Consider the following 19,279-nt stretch of genomic DNA (forward strand, 5'->3'; position numbering starts at 1 on the left):
CCAGCCTGGGCACTAAAGACTCATCCCCAATTAATCACTAGAAAACTGGAAATGGTGTTGTGGCTCAAGGGGTAGAATAGGGTGGTAGCCTTGAGCTGAAGAGCTCAGGGACAGTGCCAAGGCTCAGAGTTCAAGCCCCATGACCGACAAAAAAAATCTATATATAGATATAAGAACTTTTCCCTCACAACGGAATTCTGTTCATATGTCAAGATCAGAAATTATAGAGAAGCAAAAAACCAAACCAAAACAATAAAAACAAATAAAATCATGTGCTGAGTTACTATTTCTATTCTTGTCTTGAGACCTTTTACTTTTGACACTTTGGGTTCAACTCCCAACTCAGTAGATCCTCCTTGTTCTGACTTTTCCTGATGCAGTTGGTTCTTTGCTATCCGCATTTGTTTTGTACAGTTTTGTTTTAAAATCAAAGAGCTTCCATCCTCTGGGCCACCTCAGCACAGGATCTTCTGCAACACTGGTTTCCTCTTCCTCACTTCAGCCTAGTCCTATAGTGTTAATAGTTTTTTCCCATCACTCCACTGTTAATTTCCTCATTATACTGAAATGTCTCCTGAGTGGTTACCACCTGTATGCAGATGGTTTTGGAATGACCACAAACCTATCTAGCCAAATGTCTACAGCTGAACTTTATCTTTTTTTGTTTTTGGCCAATCTTAGGAGTTGAAGTCAAGGCTAGGCTCTGTCCCTGAGCTTTTTTGCTCAAGGCTGGCGCTCTACCACTTTGAACAATAGTTCCACTTCTGATTTTCTGGTGGTTAGAACCCAGGGCTTTGTGCATGGTAGGTAGGCTGGCACTCTAGCATTAGGCCACACTCGTAGCCCAGCTATTTTTTTTGAATGCTCCAGGCCCAATGATGTTCTGCCTTGAAAGTTTACTTTTTTTTTTTTTTTTGGTAGTTTTAAATACTTATGTCCTAAAATATAATCTTGTTTTTGAAGAAGAGTCCACGGACTGTTGAGAAAAAAATATAGTTTTGAAGCTGTTGGATAGAATATTCTTCAGCTATCTGCTAAGTCCATTTGTTCTATATTACAATTTAGCTATTAATTTTTTTAGCCATTTTGATAATATTTGGTCCTTTGATCCATAAAAATAGGAAGTCCTACCATTTGGACCTTCTTAAGGTCTTTTAGAATTTCTTTAGTGCATTATAGTTGTCATTATAGGGACCTTCAGCATCTTTGCTTAAGTTTGTGCTTAGCTATTATACTTTGTTTTTGGAAACTGTTGTGAATATCTGTCCTGACTTCTTTTTTAGCAAGTTCATTAATAGTGTAATGAAAAATTATGAATTTGTATTTTTTGGGGTGCTTTTATAGCTCCCCCCGAGAAATAAGGACTTAACTTAAGGGCCTTGCACTTGCCAAGCAAGAGCTCTTCCACTGAACTAAATCCCTGAATCCCCGGATCTTTTATTTTTTATTTAAAGAATTTATTAACGTTGATTTTTATATCATATTTCAAATGACATGTTTAACAAGTATTCAAGAAGGGAATCTCTATATACAATTTTTTTTAATTTTTTTTTTTTTTTTAGATCCTGCTACTTCGCTGAAACTGTCAGATACAAATCAGAGTCTTTTGGTGGAAACTTTTGTTTTTTTTTTGTTTTTGCCAGTCCTGGGACTTGAACTCAGGGCCTGGGCACTGTTCTTGAGCTTCTTTTGCTCAGGGCTAGGACTCTACCATTTGCACCATAGTACCACTTCTGACCTTTTCTGTTTATGTGGTACTGAGGAATCAAACCCAGGGCTTTGTGCATGATAGGCAAGCACTCTACCAGCAGGCCGCACTCCTGGCCTGACTTTTGTTGTTTTAAAACTATAGGATCAAATCACCTGTAACAGGGATATTATAACTTTTTCTTATTTGCTATCATTTTTCTTTCTTTCTTTCTCTTTGACTATTACTCTGGCTAAGATTTCAATCACTATATTGAGTAACTAGGTAAGAATGGACATTCTTGCCTTGTTTCCAATTTTTGATGAAATGCATGTTGTTTTTTTACTGTTCAGTATAATGTTTACTAACAGTTTGTCATGTAGATTTTATTTTGTGATAGTACTGGGCCTTTTACGCTTGGTCTGTTTTTTCACCTCTCAGCTCTCAGCTGGTACTCTCTTATGTGAGCCAGGCCTATGCCTCTGGCTCCTCCCACACCCCAACTCTCCCCTCCTGCTTGTCTGAGTTGTGAGGATTTGTGTGCCTGGGGCTGGCTTTGAACTATCATTTTTTTTCTTATCTTTTTTTTAATCTTTGGGCCAGTCAGTCCTGTGGCTTAAACTCAGGGCCTGGGCACTGTCCTTGGACCCTTTTTGATCAAGGCTAGCGCTGTGCCACTTGAGCCACAGCACTACTTCCACCTTTTTCTTTGTATATGGCACCGAGGAGTTGAACTCAGGGCTTTATGCATGCTAGGTGAGCTCTCTACCATGAGACCACACCCCTAGTCCCTGAACCATGATTCTGAGTAGCTATAATTGTCAGACTTTTTCTTCATCTGTTGAAATAGTTATGCCATTTTTGTTCTTTATTCTAGATATGTGCTTTGTAAGGTTTATTGATTGCAGCATTGATGGAATAAGACTAACTTGATCATAGTGTGTGATCTTTGCTTTTTCTGACTGTCTCTTTCTTTTCACTTGATTAGCTAAAACTGTTACATTTCCATTCATTTACAATATATTCAGATCAGTCTTACTCCTATTACTGTCCCTTTCCCCCCTCTCCCTTTCTTAAAACAATTTCAGTTGATGTCCTTGTTCAATTTTAGTAGGTGTAATTTATTTTATTATTATGTAGTTGCACAAGATTGAAAGAATTTCATGAATGATGTTTATATCTATATTCATAAAAGAAATTGGTCTTTAGTGTCCTTTTTTGTTGTTGCTGCTATGTTTTCCATTTTTGTATAAGTGTAGTATTGGAATTGTAGAACAAATATGGATACATTCCTTCTTTTCTATTTTAGATAATAGTTTGAAGAATATGGTGTTAATTCTTTATAGTTTGAATAGAATTTAGCTGTGAATCTATTTAATCATGGAATTTTCTTTAATGGGAATTTCTATTACTGCTTTAATTTTATTTGCTTATTATAGATAATATTACATTTTTTTTCTATCCTGTTGGTCAGATTTTGGTAGCCCATTCAAATGCAGAGAATGATTCATTACTTCTAGGATTTCTAATGTACTTGAGTGTAATTTTTGAAAATGTTTCCTAATGATTTTCCAGAATTCCGTGGCATCCATTGTCAGGTTCCCTTTTTATCACTTAAATTTTAAAATTTGGGTTTTTCTCTTCCATTTAGTTTGTTTGGCTATGACCTGGCCAATCTTTTTAGTCTTTTCAAGGACTGAACACTTCTTTCTTTCCTTCCTTCCTTCCTTCCTTCCTTCCTTCCTTCCTTCCTTCCTTCCTTCCTTCCTTCCTTCCCCTTTTCCTTTCCTTTTCCTTTTCCTTTTCCTTTCTTCTAGTCCTGGACTTGAGCTCTGGGCCTGAGCACTGTCCTTGGACTTTCTCAAGGCCAGAGCTCTACCCACTTGAGCCTCAGCACCACTTCGGGTTTTTTTCTATGTATGTGTACCAAGGAATCGAACCTGGGTCTTCGTTCATGCTAGGCAAGCTCTCTACCACTAGGCCAAACTCCCAGCCCGAAGGACTGAACATTTCTGTCCATACTTTTAACATCTATTTCATTAACTTCAACTAACTCTGTCTCCTTTCTATTTTTTTTTTTTTTTTTTGGGCCAGTCCTAGGCTTGAGCTCAGGGGTTGAGCACTGTCCTTGGACTTTCTCAAACCTAAAACTCTAGTTGAGCCTCAGCACCATTTCCGGCTTTTTTCTATGTATGTGGTACCGAGGAATCGAACCTGGATCTTCGTGCATGCGAGGCAAGTACTCTACCACTAGGCCAAACTCCCGGCCCCAATTTTATTTTATTTTATTTTATTTTTTTATTTTTATTTTTTGCCAGTCCTGGGCTTGAGCTCAGGGCCTGAGCTCTGTCCTTGGACTCTCAAGGCTAGAGCTCTACCACTTGAGCCTCAGCACCATTTCCGGCTTTTTTCTATGTATGTGGTACCGTGGAATCGAACCCGGGTCTTTGTGCATGCTAGGCAAGCACTTGAACCACTAAGCCAAACTCCAGGCCCTATTTTATTTATTTATTTATTTATTTATTTATTTTTGCCAGTCCTGGGCTTGAGGTCAGGGCCTGAGCACTGTCTTTGGACTTTCTCAAGGCTAGAACTCTACTACTTGAGCCTCATTACCACTTCTGGCTATTTTCTATGTATGTGGTACCTAGGGAACCAGGGTCTTTGTGCATGCTAAGCAACATTCTACCACTAGGCAAAACTCCCAGCCCTCCTTTCTTTTATTTTTACAAAGTGCTGCTGTGTGTCATTAGGTTATTGATTTGAGATCTGAAGTATTTTCTTTCTTTTTTCCTCCTACCCTCACTTCCTTCCTCTCTCTTCCTCTTTCCTCTCTCTCTTCCTCTCTCCTCTCCCTCTCCTCTCCCTCTCCTCTCCCTCTCCTCTCCTCTCCTCTCCTCTCCTCTCCCTCTCCCTTTCCCTCTCCCTCTCCTCTCCTCTCCTCTCCCTCTCCTCTCCTCTCCCTCTCCCTCTCTCCCTCTCCCTCTCTCCCTCTCCTCTCCCTCTCCTCTCCTCTCCTCTCCTCTCCTCTCCTCTCCTCTCCTCTCCTCTCCTCTCCCTCTCCTCTCCTCTCCCTCTCCCTCTCCTCTCCTCTCCCTTTCCTTCTCTCCCTCTCCCTCTCCCTCTCCCCTCCTCTCCTCTCCTCTCCTCTCCCTCTCCCTCTCCCTCTCCCTCTTTCCCTCTCCCTCTTTCCCTCTCCCTCTCCCTCTCCCTCTCCTCTCCTCTCCTCTCCTCTCTTCTCCTCTCCTCTCCTCTCCTCTCCTCTCCTCTCCCTCTCCCTCTCCCTCTCCCTCTCCTCTCCTCTCCTCTCCCTCTCCCTTTCCTCTCTCTGTTTGTTTCTTGCTTGCTTGGCTTGCTTGCTTGCTTACTCAAGGCTTGTGCTCTGACCTTTAGCTCTTTTGCTCAAGACTGGTCCTGCTACCTGAGCCACACCTCTACTTCTGGTTAATTGGAGAGAGGAGCCTCATGGACCTTTTTTTTTTTTTTTTTTTTAACCTAGATGTTCAGATCTTGGTCTCCTGAGTAGCTAGCTAGGGATGTGCCACTGGCACTTGGCATGCCTTCCTCATTTCTGGGTAAGATTCCTTTAAGTATTTCCTGCATTTCTGTTATAGTGCTTATGAAATGCTTTAGTTTGTGCCTACTTTGAAAAGCCTTTATTTCCCCACCAATTCTGAAGGATACATTTGCTAGATACAGTAATCTTGTTTGACAATTACTTAGTATTAGAGCACAAAATACATTATTTCATACTTTCTTGGGTTTTAGGGTTTCTTCTGGGAGATTAGATATAATATTGAGTTTGCCTTTGTAATGAAGTTGGGTGCTGTCCCTTATCTTTTTGATCAAGGCTAGTGCTCTACCACTTGAGCCACAGCTTCACCTTTAGCTTTTTGGTGGTTAATTGGAGATCATAGTCCCTTGGACTTTCTTGCCCAAGCTGGCCTCAAGTGAATCCTCAGATCTTTGTGGAGCCACTGGTGCCCAGCTTAGTAAATCGGTATTTTTTTTTTTCAATTTCAGTTTAGGTATTCTTCCTTAGTTTTGTAGTATTAGCCTTTTGCCTTTTAATTGTAATGTGAGCTGGAGAGTTGCTTTTTTTTTTTTTTTTTTTTGTCGGTCGTCGGACTTGAACTCTGGGCCTTGGCATTGTCCCTGAGCTCTTCAGATTAAGGCTACCGCCCTACCCCCTTGGCCTGGGCGCTTTTCCTGAGCTCTTCAGCTCAAGGCTAGCGCTGTACCACTTGAACCACAGTGCCACTTCCAGTTGTCTGGTGGTTAAATGAAGATAAGAGTCTCACAGACTTTTTAGTGCCTGGGTTGGCTTTGAACTACGATTCTCAGGTCTCAGCCTCCTGAGTAGCTAGGATACAGGCATGTGCCATTGCTCCTGACTGGAGAGTTGCTTTTATAGTCATGTATGTTTGACATTCTAAATGTCTCCTGAACTTGGATGTCTGTATCTTTCTCTAGATTTGGGAAATTGTCTCCTATAGTTTCATGAATAAGTTTTCTATGCATTTTGTTCATAAGTCTGTTGTTCTTCCACATGGATTCTTAAGTTTGATTTTTCTGTCATGTCTCAGAGATGTTGAAAGTTATGATCATGATTACTTATTTCCTCCTGTCTCCTGAATGTAATATTTCTTCATCCTTACCTTTAATCTCTGTTGTTCTTCCCTTCTTTGCTTAATTTAAAATGTATAGGTATTACTTTCCTCTTTGTGTTTTATTGGAAACATCTTTGGGGTCATTGATTCTTTTTTTTTTGGGTGGTATTAGAGATTTGAATTCAGGTCCTTGTGCTCATAGAATACCTTGTAGGTATTCTACTTGAGCAATGTCCCCAGCCCTTTATGGATCATGTCTAAAATTATATTCTATATTTTATATTTTCTTTGGCATTTCAGCCATTTTAGTACTTTTAGATTCAATTACTAAGTTATGAACTTTTCTAGAAATCACTTGCTTTGCTTAAAAGTCTTTTTTTTTTTAATTATGGATCTTCTAACCAGACATCCTTTTCTTGGAGTTACTCCTTACTATGACTCAGAAATGAGGAAACAAGTAGTAATGACAGAATCAATTAAAAAATGTGTATATTTAAGTATATCTGTAGTAGAAAATGGAACCATAAGGTAAGGAAAGAACATTAGATTACTTATGGGATAACTCCTAGTGAGGAGTTAAATATTATGAAAGATATTAATAAAATAAAGGGGGACAGGTCAAAGAAAATAGAAAGTAAGATGGGAAAGGGGAAGTAAAGTATATGGATTTAAGTTATAAGGAAGAAAATGAGGAAAAATAATGAAATAGGATAAAGTATCAAAACAAACAGACACAAAACACTTGTTCTTCCTGAAGAAGCTCTCACCAGTTGAGGCTGAGAGACCCCATAGTTGAGGCCCCCTTGCCTCAGAGACATACTTGTTCATGTTTGGCGTGGGGAAACTCCCAAATGGAGACTGCTTTCCATCAGAAGCCTGTGACCCTCTGAGTATAGAATGCAGTGAAACCAAAGCAAAATGTGCTGGAGGGGCAAGGCACTGGGTGCTGAGAGGTCCTGTGTTCCTTACCATGCGGTTAGTTATCTGTCATAGCACCCTCTACCCCCACTTGTATTGTCACACACTGGTCTCTGAATTTTGGTTGCTCCTTCCCTAATGTAATCACCATTGACTTCCCTCTTTGATACAGTGCATACTTCCTACCCAAGTAGATCAGAGTCCATAAATCCTGAGTCCAAGTCTCCACCAGTTTCCTAGGCCAATGCTGATTCTGGTTGCTCACTTGACTAGTGGAAAAGAGAAAGTCTTTGGGGTTTGGAGATGTAAAAATTCAGAATCTTCTCTCTCTATGGTTGACTGTAAGACCTCTCCTAATACAATTCAACACTGTAATACCAGCAGTAAGCCAGAGTACATGGGGCCTTCCTTCCACATCTGATTGCTACATGGATTGCAGTTCTCTGGTCTTAAACCACATTATATAGTACCAGCCTGTGTACCTTGCAGCTCTTTGTACTTGCTTCCTTACAGTACCTAGTACTCTGTTAGCGTCTGTTGTTTCTTTTACATGTCTAATGTTCATTTGGTCTGTGTCTGCTATGTATTGTTTCCCTTCCTTTCTTTTTTATGCCACTCACTTCTGTCAACAACAGAGTTCTTGATGCTTTGTTTTAGAGATCTGGAAAGTGCTGGGTACCTCTAATCCTCTTTGTTTTCAATCTCTAGCAGGTATCACTTAAACAGCATCTATTTACCTGCTTAATAATTGATCATTACCACTGCCACATTTTGTATATGAAACATTTATAATTTATTACAAATGAAGTGATGAGTTTTCAGAATGAAAGGAACTAAAAAAAGTCATTGTCTCCATTGATGTCAGGGCTATGTGTCAATCCTTACTTTTGAAAAAAAGTTAAATAGTTCAAACTGATGAAAGCAAACCTCTTGTTACTTGATTAATATAGATGGCTATTTTGTTTTTGTTTTTGTGTTGTTCTTAGGGCTTGAAATCAAGGCCTTGGTGCTGTTCCTAAATTTCTTTGGCACAAAGCTACTATTATACTACTTGATTGAGCCACAGCACTACTTCTGGCCTTTTCTGAGTAGTTTATTAGATATTAGAGTCTCATGGGCTTTCCTGCCCTGATGGCTTGAACTGTGATCCTCAGATCTTAGCTTTACTACTCAGTACCCAGTTTTTAAAAGTATATATATGTATTAATTTTGATTATTTTTCTGGCCAATATTGACATTGTCCCCAGAAACTTTACAACTATAGTGAGATTTTAAAACAAGTTACAAAGTTCATGTTAACTACTTGTTATGGAGCCATTTACTTAGTTTTACACATTTTATATATCCTTTTTTTTTTTTTTTTTTTTTGATTTTTTTTTTTGCCAGTCCTGGGCTTGAGCTCAGGGCCTGAGCACTGTCCTTGGACTTTCTCAAGGCTAGAGTTCTACCACTGGAGCCTCAGCACCACTTCCGGCTTTTTTCTATGTATGTGGTAGCGAGGAATCGAACCCGGGTCTTCATGCATGCTAGGCAAGCACTTTAACCACTAGGCCAAACTCCTGGCCCTTTATATATCCTTTAAGTGCATATTGTATATGTCCTTTGTGTTTAAAGATTGCTTGAATTAGTTACTTTACGTTTGTAAGCATGCTATTTTGAAAGTCATTTTTGGCATCTAACTCATTTCCGGGCCAATAGTAATTGGTTTTGGAATGATTAGATGACATTTTATATTATGTGGATCTTCTTTGTGCCAAGTTGAACATTTTTCTAGTTACAAATGAAATTGTACTTGTTTAAAATGAAATTTAAGTCAAAACAGAGGAGTATCCTTTATACTTTAAAGCAGGTTTCAGTTCATTTCGGACAGTTACTCTTCTTAGTTAGAAAGTATGTTTGCTTTGCATGGTAATTCTGAACGCTTTAGTGAAAAATTATTTGTGGCTTAGATATTAGAGCTTAAATGGTTTTGCTCTACAATATACGTTTCTTTTTCTTTCTTTAGATAATTGTTTGGAAGAGATATAGTGATTTTAAGAAACTACACAAAGAACTATGGCAGATTCACAAAAACTTATTTCGACATTCAGAATTGTTTCCTCCATTTGCTAAAGGAATAGTGTTTGGTAAGTGATTGTTTTGAAAGTATAATTTCAAAAAAGGCATTAGCTAACATTTTGATTAGTCATGGGTCCAGACTATTATTACTTTTATTGATGAATAAATCTATTGTTTCTTAGATTTGCACATACTGTATTAAATTTCTTTTGTACTCGCAGTCTTTTTTGTTTTTTGCTAGACCCAGGGCTTGGACTCAGGGCTTGAGCGCTGTCCTTGAGCTTTCTCAAGGCTAGAGCTCTACACTTGAGCCACAACATCACTTCTAACTTTTTCTGTGTATGTGGTGCCAGGAATTGAACCTGGGTCTTCGTGCATGCTAGGCAAGTACTCTACCACTAGGCAAAATTGCCTGCTCTTCCATTCTTTTTTGCTTTTTTTTTTTTTTTTGACAAAAGGAAGAATCCAGTGGGAGACTGAATGCTGGCCATTGGTGTCTCATGAAAGTAGTATATAAATACTTTGTAGTATCCACGGAGTCCATGGATTGTTCTTTATGCCAATAAAAATCAGTCTTATTTTAATAGCTACATAGTTTCTACTACTTGTGGTTACATACAAAAGTTCTATTCTTTGTATAATTTATTAACTAAACTTTACTGATACATTATTTTCAATTTTTTTCTGTTTCATATACTACTGTGGTTTTTATATATTACTGTGCAATATATTTAATTATGATAAAGTTGTTGGAAACAGAATTGTTCAGTCAAAGGTCATGCATACTTTGGACTTTTTTTTTGTCAGTCCTGGGCTTGGGTTCAGGGCCTGAGCACTGTGCTTGGGTTTTCTCAAGGCTAGAGCTCTACCACTTGAGCCACAGCACCATTTCTGGCTTTTTTTCTATGTATGTGGTACTGAGGAATTGAACCTGGGTCTTTGTTCATGCTAGGCAAGCACTCTGCCACTAGGCCAAACTCCCAGCCTCCCGGGTCATTTTTTGATTACCTTGGTAATCCTGAATAAAAGCCCCATCTCAAGATCTGCAAGGATTCTGTTTTCTTTTCCTCTTGTTTTTTAATTGTCAGGGTAATGTATAGAAGGGTTACAGTTACATTCATCAGGTAGTGGGTGCATTACTTCTGGAACACTGATACACTTTCTCATGTTTTTGTCCCCATTTCTCTCCCCTTACCCCCTCCCAATCATCTTGTTTTCCCTCTTCTCTTTCCTATTTCAAACAAACAAACAAACATAACAGTTAACAAAGTCAGATATAGTAACCACATGAAATTAACAATAAGGGGAAAAAAAGAGAAAAGAAATAACTGCACATAGTACATTGAGAATAACAATCACAAAGATAAACCTTTTGTTTCCATATCCTAGAGTTCATTTTGCATTCTCATCCTATATGACCATAGCTTTTGAGCTATTGTAATCCTTTGCTAGGAGAGTCCTAGATTTGTACTAATTATTACAAATGAAGGAAACCATTGAGCCTATGTTCCTTTGGATCTGGCTTACTTCACTTAATATGATTTTTTCCAAGTCTTTCCATTTCCTTACAAATGGGGCAATGTCATTCTTTCTGATGGCAGCATAGAATTCCATTGTGTATAAGTACCACATCTTCTTGATCATTCATCTACTGAGGGGCAATTGGGTTGGTTCCGTATCTTAGCCATGGTAAATAGTGCTGCAATGAACATCATTGTGCTAGTAGGTTTAGTATGCCCTTGTTTCTGGACATTTGGGTAAATGCCAAGGAGTGGGATTGTTGTGAGGAATCACCATACTGCTTTCCAGAGTGGTTGAACAAGTTTATATACTCCCACCAGTAGCGCTCCCTTCTGGCCACATCCTAGCCTTTTGATTTGCATTTCTTTTATGGCCAGAGATGTGGAACATTTCTTCATGTGTCTATAGGCCATTCTTATTTCCTCTTCAGAGAAGTCTCTCTTTAAGGCTTTAGCCTACCTTTTAATGGGATGGTTGTTTATTTGAGGATTTGTTTTGGATAGATTCAATTTTTTGAGCTGTAGTGTATCTCCTATTCCTTCTTGTAAAGTTTTGAGGGTATCTGCTTTTACCTCAAGGTCTTTGATCCATTTGAAATTAATTTTGGTGCAGGGTGAAATATAAGGATCCAACTCTAGTTTTCTACAGGTGCTTAGCCAATTCTGCCAGCACCATTTATTGAAGAGGCTGTCTTTCTTCCATCCTACTATTTATTTATTTATTTATTTTTTATTTTGGTTCCCTGCAAGGATTCTTACTACCAAATAATACAACATTTGCAGGTTCAAGGGCTTAGGACTTGATGTTTTTGGGGAGACATATTTTGGACTATAAAACACTGAGTATTTTTCTTTTCTTTCTTGTGACCAGCTAGTAAGTAACCTTTGTGGAGAAGCTTTTTAAGGTTATGCTTTTCTAACAGAATTGTCCCTTATGTTTGGCCTCCACTAATGTGCTTGCATGAAAGAATGTTTGTGTGAAGTTTCTGAAATGATGCGTTTTCAATTTTGACATCTCCATATTTACTATTACTTTCTTCTCTCTTTATGGATCTACGTAGCTATAATCTTTATATCCATGTACCTATCTGTGCATTTAGATATCTGGACCTATGTATATATCTACATATTTATCTATTGATATCTATCTATAAAATCTGTATTGGTGTGTCTGTTCATCTAGACCTTATTGATTTGGACTTGCACACATTTTCTTTTTTTTTGCTTGTCAAAATGGTTTCTTTTATTTGAGACACAAAAATGCAAAATCGCTGAGATATCAAACATTTCCCGACCAGCTACGATACTGTACCTATGTACAAAAGATCTGATGATAAATGTTCACACATATAAAAATACAATATGCACAACTTATGTACAGTACATATGCAAAATGTATGGCATCAAACATGACAGGGGACTCATCTCAGGGCGCAAACCATGCACAAAGGCATCATGGTTTTTCTTTTTTAAAAAACAACAAAAGGCAAGCCGCGTGCCGGTGGCTCACGTCTGTCATCCCAGTCACTCAGGAAGCTGAGATCTGAGGATCACAGTTTGAAGCCAGCCCAAGCAGGAAAATTCGTAACACTCATCTCCAATTAATTACGGAAAAGGCTGGAAGTGGAGCTGTGGCTCAAGTGGTAGAATGCCAGCCTTGAGCAAAAAAGCTCAGAGACAGTGCTCAGGCCCTGAGTTCAAGCCCCAGGACAGGCACAAAGCAACAACAAAAACCAACACAAGGCAATACATGAATGGACCCGGATTGCCATTGACTAGTTGATTCAGTGAACAGGGCTCTGCGGATGAATACTTTCTCCCTTTTTTCATGAAGTGAGATGCTAAGACATTATGTGACAATGAGAACAAGGAAATGCCTGTCACACTGCATTTCTACTGCAAGCAAGGTAAGAACGCCAATCTTGGTATACCCAGAAAGGAGAACTGCACTGCTGTCGAATGTGTCTTCTTCACCCAGCAGAACCCGGCACACTGTACATGAACTGGGAAGAGAAGTATCTACATCTTGTGGAAATCCTCACCGTATGTGGGTAATACCTTTTTTTGGACTGATTTTATTTTATTTTTTGAGATCTCATTCGTCTCAGATTGTAGTTACACAGTGCCTCCTTTTGGCAAATACTTGGCAACGCCTTTGGTTCCGCTGAAGCATATTGCATTACTACTGGTTGCTAGAGTCAAGTACTTTTGGTAGACCCTAATGAGCGTCTCTCCTGGCTGTGTGGCACAGGGCGCAGAGGTAATGCTCGGGTTTGGTGGCTCTACGCTTTGTTAAAACTTTGTCAGGCAGTTGGCATAGAGTTTGGCCACACGCTGTGGCTGTGCCAGCCTCTCCAGTGCCATCAAACCTCATCTGGACAGCACCTGGCAGGTCTGAGATGGCCACCCTGCCATCTAGAGTGGTGACACCTTTTCATTCTGGCTGGGCGCGGTGGTGGCGCTTTTGTAAACATGTTCAGCTTTGTGAATTTCGGGCGGGACGTGGGGGAGGGCCTGCCCAGGTACAGGGATTGTCACTGCACAGATGAAAATGTCGCCAGAAAGAGTGCTGCCTGAGCCTGGGGAGAGGGTTTGAGTCCCGAAGTAAGAATGAGGGTTCCTTTCCAGTTCTGGCTGAAATGAGCTGGGATCTCTCCTGGCGCGGGGTGCTGTGAGCTGCGCGCCTTGGTGACCTTAACCTTCCAGTTAGTGTTGTGTTCTCCCGGGCAGGGGTGTTCGAGCTTGGACATGTCCACTGCCAGCGCTGCCCTCTGGGTTTCTCCCATCCCCAGAGGTGTCTCAAACTCCTGGTAGACTGGTAGCTTCTGGCCAGCGACGGTGGAAGGGCCAGGCACGGAGGAGAGGGGCTCCCCTCACACACCCGGCCTCGTCGAGGCTGGTGGGGGGCTGTCTGCCTCGGGACAGCTGTCCAGGCGCGTAGTGGGTGGTCAGGCCCGAGTTAGCGTGGAGGCAGGAGGGGACTCACTGCGTGGTCCTCCTGTGGCCGTGGCTTCGCCGTCTCAGGCCAGCAGGGCCCGGGGCCACACAGCCTCTGAGAGAAAAGTCCCCAGGTCGGGAGGCGGGTGCGTGCGTGGCAGGTCCTGTACAGTAGGTGCACATTTCAGGAAAGCCCAAGAAGTGCGCCAGGGCAGCCACCGGTTTCCAGGACCTTGCGGACGGCACCGTAGTGCAATCCTTGCCTTTCTCCCCCCAGGCGGAATCCTGGCCCAGCCACCAAGTTTGAACCCAGTGGGCCCCAGGTGGAAGGGCTGCGCATGCGGGTGTGGCTCTGGTGGTGTCCCGGGGGTCGCCTGTGCGCACGCGGGTGGGGGTGGAGAGGGCGCCGGGTCAGGGCTGGGCAGCAGGATGGGCTGGCGTCTTCACCGCCCGCCTCTGCTCTTGGGGATATAGAGAGCAAGGGTCCCTCGACGGAGCCTGGTAAGAAGGGGGTTATCGTTGCACACATTTTTTGTTCCTCGTAGTTTAGAATTCATTAATGTGCCCAATTTTGATGCTCAAGTCCCCTATCTCTAAGCAGTATTTTTACCTAGTTCTGTGTTTTTGTAACTTCTGTCATATTCTTTCTTTTGTATTTCAGTACTTTCTAATTTTTAGGAGTAACAAGATATTTAGTGTTCATCTTGAATTCTACTCCTTCCTTAGGATTTGCCATTGCTTTGAGAATTGTAGTTGTTTTTGTGGGAAGTGGTATTAGAGCTTCTGCCAGTTAATAATTTATTGCATTTTGGCTCCACATCAGTCATTATTACCTTATGGCTCCTCCTTTTCCATTGGTGAGCTCATCTAGTAGAGGGATACTGAGGGAAGTAGGTTTTGGTATGTCTGTTTCTCTTGCTTTGAGCTGCCACTGGGGTGTGTGTGTGTGTGTGTGTGTGTGTGTGTGTGTGTGTGTGTGTGTTACAGGTCCTCATCCTCTTCCAAATTTTGTTGTTGACTCCTCCCTCTCATCCCTGACACTGCTGGCACCACAGCAGAGAGTTCCATACTGTGATTCTTTGCCCACTAACTTTGGCATTCCTACTAGGACAGCTGTGATGGGAGCAATGTAGCTAACTGCTCTCATCTAGTGACTGCAGCCACAGTGTCTTCACTGAATTTTAAGTCATGGCTAGAACACTCCTCTTTGAAGTACTTTGTTTAGTTTTCCCCCTCAACCTCAAGCAGTCTTTGAGTTGTCTTTTATTATCTTTTCAGTACTAAATCCTGTGCATGGTTAATAATTCTGTAAGATATTGCCTATCCTAATTGCTCAATGGATTCCATTTTTGGGCTGGATTCTGCCTTCTGTAGAGACCATGTGTGGACAGTAGGTATACTCATTGCAATTTACTTCTAAGTTCTTTCAGCAGCTAGTTAGGAAGCAAGTATTTATGTACATGCATGTATACAATACAATGGTTATATATAATCCACTTAAATACTAACCTGCACATGTTTATATACATGTGTTTATCCATAATCATAGGTATACATATTTTAGGAGTGTTAGTTGTATATGTGAGGTGTGTGTGTGTGTGTGTGTGTGTGTGTGTGTGTGTCTTCATATACTGTTTTTCCATCCATGAAAATGTATACTTCCTGAGCTCATTGTGGACAAATACATAAGTATTACTATACAAATTTTAAGTGTCAAGGGTGTAGGATCATAGCTTCAGGGTCTAGGACTAATAATTAAGAATAGAGGATATAAGTAGTCTTCAACCTTTCTCTTCTGTGAAATATCTTACAAGACTATTCTATCTAATCAAGATGAGGATAATGGCTGGATTAATGCTGAAGTTCAGGGCACAGATGTTCAGGCATGTGTTGATATGGTGTAAGTCTGGGTCTCAGTTATATCATCCACAATCTTTCTATTCTACAACTTCTAAATCATTATGGCTTAGGCAAGTGCTGTGAAGCCCAGGCAACACAAATCCATGAAGAACACATTGGATGGGAATTTACTTTTTGTTAAACAAGTTTGTATGTTCTGTTGTATGTTTAGTTTTCCACTTTCCCCAACTTTGTTGTTTTTTTTGTTGTTTTTTCTTTTCTTGAATTACAAGTGGTTTTGGAAAATGATTATTGTAGATTAAAAAGTCTTATTCTCTAGAAAATTTTATCAGAAGATGCTTCATTTTACTTTTCTTTCAAAAGAATAAGTATCTTTCCTGAGGTCATTTACCAGATAATCCATCATTTTCCTAATGAAATTGAAATGACAGTTTTCTTTTTTTTTTTTTGCCAGTCCTGGGCTTGGGCTCAGGGCCTGAGCACTGTCCTTGGATTTTCTCAAGGCTAGAGCTCTACCACTTGAGCCTCAGCACCACTTCCGGCTTTTTTCTATGTATGTGGTACCGAGGAATCGAACCCGGGTCTTCATGCATGCTAGGCAAGCACTTTAACCACTATGCCAAACTCCTGGCCAGAAATGACAGTTTTCTTATGTTTAACTTTTGTTATGTTTAACTTTTTATGTAGTAGCTATTAGCAGATTTTTCTTTCTGTAGCATTTATTGTCCATTTACATGTAAATAGTTCTGTATCATGTTGATAATTTGTGCTTTGTAACTATATTCTGTTAACTTTTCCTATCAACATTGTTAAGCTTTGAAATGGAAGGCTCTGGAGGGATATTGGGATAGGGTGGATGATGGCTTATCTTATCTCCTCTGTACCTCGGAGCTGTTTTTTTTTTTTCTTGTTCATGTTGTGTTGTTGCTTTGACCACACACTAGTTCACAGTAACTTGGCAAGTTTGTAGGCCTAACCAGTTTGTGACCACCATAGAAAGGACACTAAGCCACTTCAGGTGTATAGGAGTGCAAGTTTATAAATGATTCTTGTATGTCTGGGCTTTTTTTGTGTGTACCTACCCTCAGATTTGCCAGAATCTTCAGCTTTGTTCCCTGTGCTCCCTTGGCATAATGCTATAGACTGAATAGCTGGTTGCCTTGTTGGTAAGTGGTCTCCTGGGGCCCCTCCTGAATCTGCATGTCTCCCAGCCATGGCTAGCCCTTACATCAGCAACGTTCCTCATGACCTCCCTGGTGCAGACTGCATACCCTAGGCCTTTGATTGCCTTGGCTCCAAGTGGGATTCTCACATCATTATTCTGTAGGCCCACTTGCAAGTCTTGGCTTGCTCCAACTCTGGAGGGACTTTTTTTGCTTTTATTTTCTTTTGTGTTAGTTTGGGGATTTAAACTCAGGGCCTTGATGCTGTCCTGGGGCTCTTTAGTTCAGTGCTAGCATTCCATCACTTTGAGCCATAGCTCTACTTCTGGTTTTCTGGAGGTTAATTGTAGATAAAGACTCATGGCCTTTCCTGTCTGGGCAGGCTTTGAAGCATGATCTTGAGATCTTAGTCTCCTGAGTAGCTAGGATTACAGGTATGAGCCACCAGTGCCTGGCTCTTCTTTTTTTGACAAGTGTAGACTACCTCTGTTCTGAGGAACTCAGTAAACAAACTTCTTTCCCACTTAATGGCTGCAAGTATACCTTCTCCTCAGATATCTGATTCATCTTCAGGAAGTTGAATACTTTCATGAACTTATTAGTTATTTTTTCATCTTTCTCATTACTATCATGAAAAATGATTCTGTAGTAGGCTTTGTTAGGAAAAATGGAGGAGAATAGAAAAGGAATAGGCTGGATTTGATCATCAACAGGCGAGGACTGTTTATTGAGGAACAGCGAGGTGTACTGAACTTCCCACAGGATTGGAGGTTGTCCTTCTGCCTGGGACGGGACCTGGGGTTATATGGGGTCTAAACAAGGCGGACAGAAGTTAATGCAAAGCCACTGGGTCAAGGGAGGTGTGAGCTTCCACGTTGGGCCCACAATGGGGTATTTCCAGCTAGGCTTAGGCAGATCACCCTGCTGGAGTCAGGCTGTCTGTCTTTGGCTGCTTGCCTGGTTGGTGTCTGTATGCACCTAGGGAACACAGGATGGGACTCAATCCTTCAGGCTTTCTATCTTCACATTATACAGTGTGTTTTTTGTTTTTTTTTGGTCAGTTGTGTGGCTTGAACTCTGGACTGGGGCGCTGTCCCTGAGCTCTTTATTTCAAGGCTAGCAATCTATCCCTTGAGCCACAGCACTACTTCCTATGGAGTGGTTTTGATACTCTTGTTGATTTAGGAAAAGTTTTGAATGCTCGTAGGAAAATTTTTGAATACTTTCCCATTGACCTTTAGCTGGGAGACTGAGCTTCACACTTGTTCAGGAGACTGAGCTTCATGCTTGCTCAAGAAGTTCTGTATGTTTCACAACTCTGAGATTTTGAGACCATAGGCAGAGCATCTCAAATAGTAAAGTCCAGTGCCCTTTGTCTCCTTCCATTCTCCTGTCCTTCCCTTTAACCTCCATTTTCTTTCCCCTTTTCCCTTTCTTACCCCTTCTTATCCCTTGAAATTCGTTTTTTTTTTTTTTTTTTTTTTGCCAGTCCCAGGCTTGAGCTCAGGGCCTGAGCACTATCCTTGGGCTTTCTCAAGGCTTGAGCCATAGCGTCACTTCTGGCTTTTTTTTTTTTTTTTTTTTTTTTTTTTTTTGTGGGTCATCATGGTGCTTAAACTTGGCCTGGGTTCTATTCCTAAGCTCTTCACTCAAGGCTACCACCCTACCCCTGGGCTTGGGTGTTGTCCCTGAGCTCTTCAGCTCAAGGCTGCCCCCCTACCCCTGAGCCAAGCCCTACTTCTCGTTTTCTAGAGGTTAATTGGAGATAAGAGTCTCAGGTCCTTTTGTATTTGGGCTGGCTTTGAACCTTCATCCTCAGATCTCAGCCTTCTGAGTAGGCATGAGCCACTGGGCCCGGCTGACTTCTGGCTTTTTCTGTGTATGTGGTACCAAGGAATCGAACCTGGGTGCTTCATGCATGCCAGGTGAGCACTCACCAGTAGGCCAAACTCCTGGACCCCCTGAAATCTGTTTAATGTTTGAAGATAGTCAGCTTGGCTTCTTAAACAATAAGGTTGTCACTGGGTAAAAGGGTGTGCTTCTATGTCTCTCCACATGTTTCCATATTATAATTTTGAAGTTTATTATTCATCTTAATAAGTGAGCAATCCATCTCTTTCAGTAAATGGTATAGTCCATTTGTAATACTTGGTAACTGTAATGAACCCTATAGACAGCAGCTGTGGTTGTGTAGTGAGAATTGTGGGTTAATCATCCATCTTTTCACTGCTATCACATATTTAGCAAGCAGACTTAAGCAGCAAAGGAGTCTTAGCTTTCAGAATCATTGAGATATAGTGTTCTGGTGGTATAAGTGAAAAAGAACATAGTTTTGGTAATCAGATCTGGTTGAAATCTTCTGTCCAATAACTGTAGCTCATGCTTGTCACATGCAAGTTAGTATTAGCTGTTGTCAGTTGCTCGGTTGTTATCTGCCCTATCCTCTCTTGTGTCTCTTTTTGTTCTGCACTGCTGTACTGTGAAGTTTCTGGTTAGAATATTTTCTTTTCTACCATTACTCCATGT

General features: G+C 40.8%; 1 protein-coding gene across 5 annotated transcripts in view; it reads left to right on the plus strand.

Annotated features, from left to right (window-relative positions):
• LOC150038995 (inactive ribosomal protein S6 kinase delta-1-like) overlaps nt 1-19,279 on the plus strand; it is a 152,286-nt gene that overhangs the window by 15,389 nt on the left and 117,618 nt on the right. For all 5 annotated transcript variants that reach the window (XR_016534575.1, XR_016534574.1, XM_090328150.1 and 2 more), the window contains exon 3: nt 9,221-9,341. Coding sequence is in view for 3 of the 5 variants with exons in the window: in XM_090328150.1 (XP_090184276.1) it covers nt 9,221-9,341 (121 nt within the window). In the remaining 2 variants the exon portion in view is untranslated. The remainder of the gene's footprint in view (nt 1-9,220; nt 9,342-19,279) is intronic.

Source organism: Megascapheus bottae, unplaced genomic scaffold, assembly GCF_031878675.1.
Source record: "Megascapheus bottae isolate mThoBot1 unplaced genomic scaffold, mThoBot2.hap1 H_1, whole genome shotgun sequence".
Taxonomy (NCBI): Eukaryota; Metazoa; Chordata; class Mammalia; order Rodentia; family Geomyidae; genus Megascapheus; species Megascapheus bottae.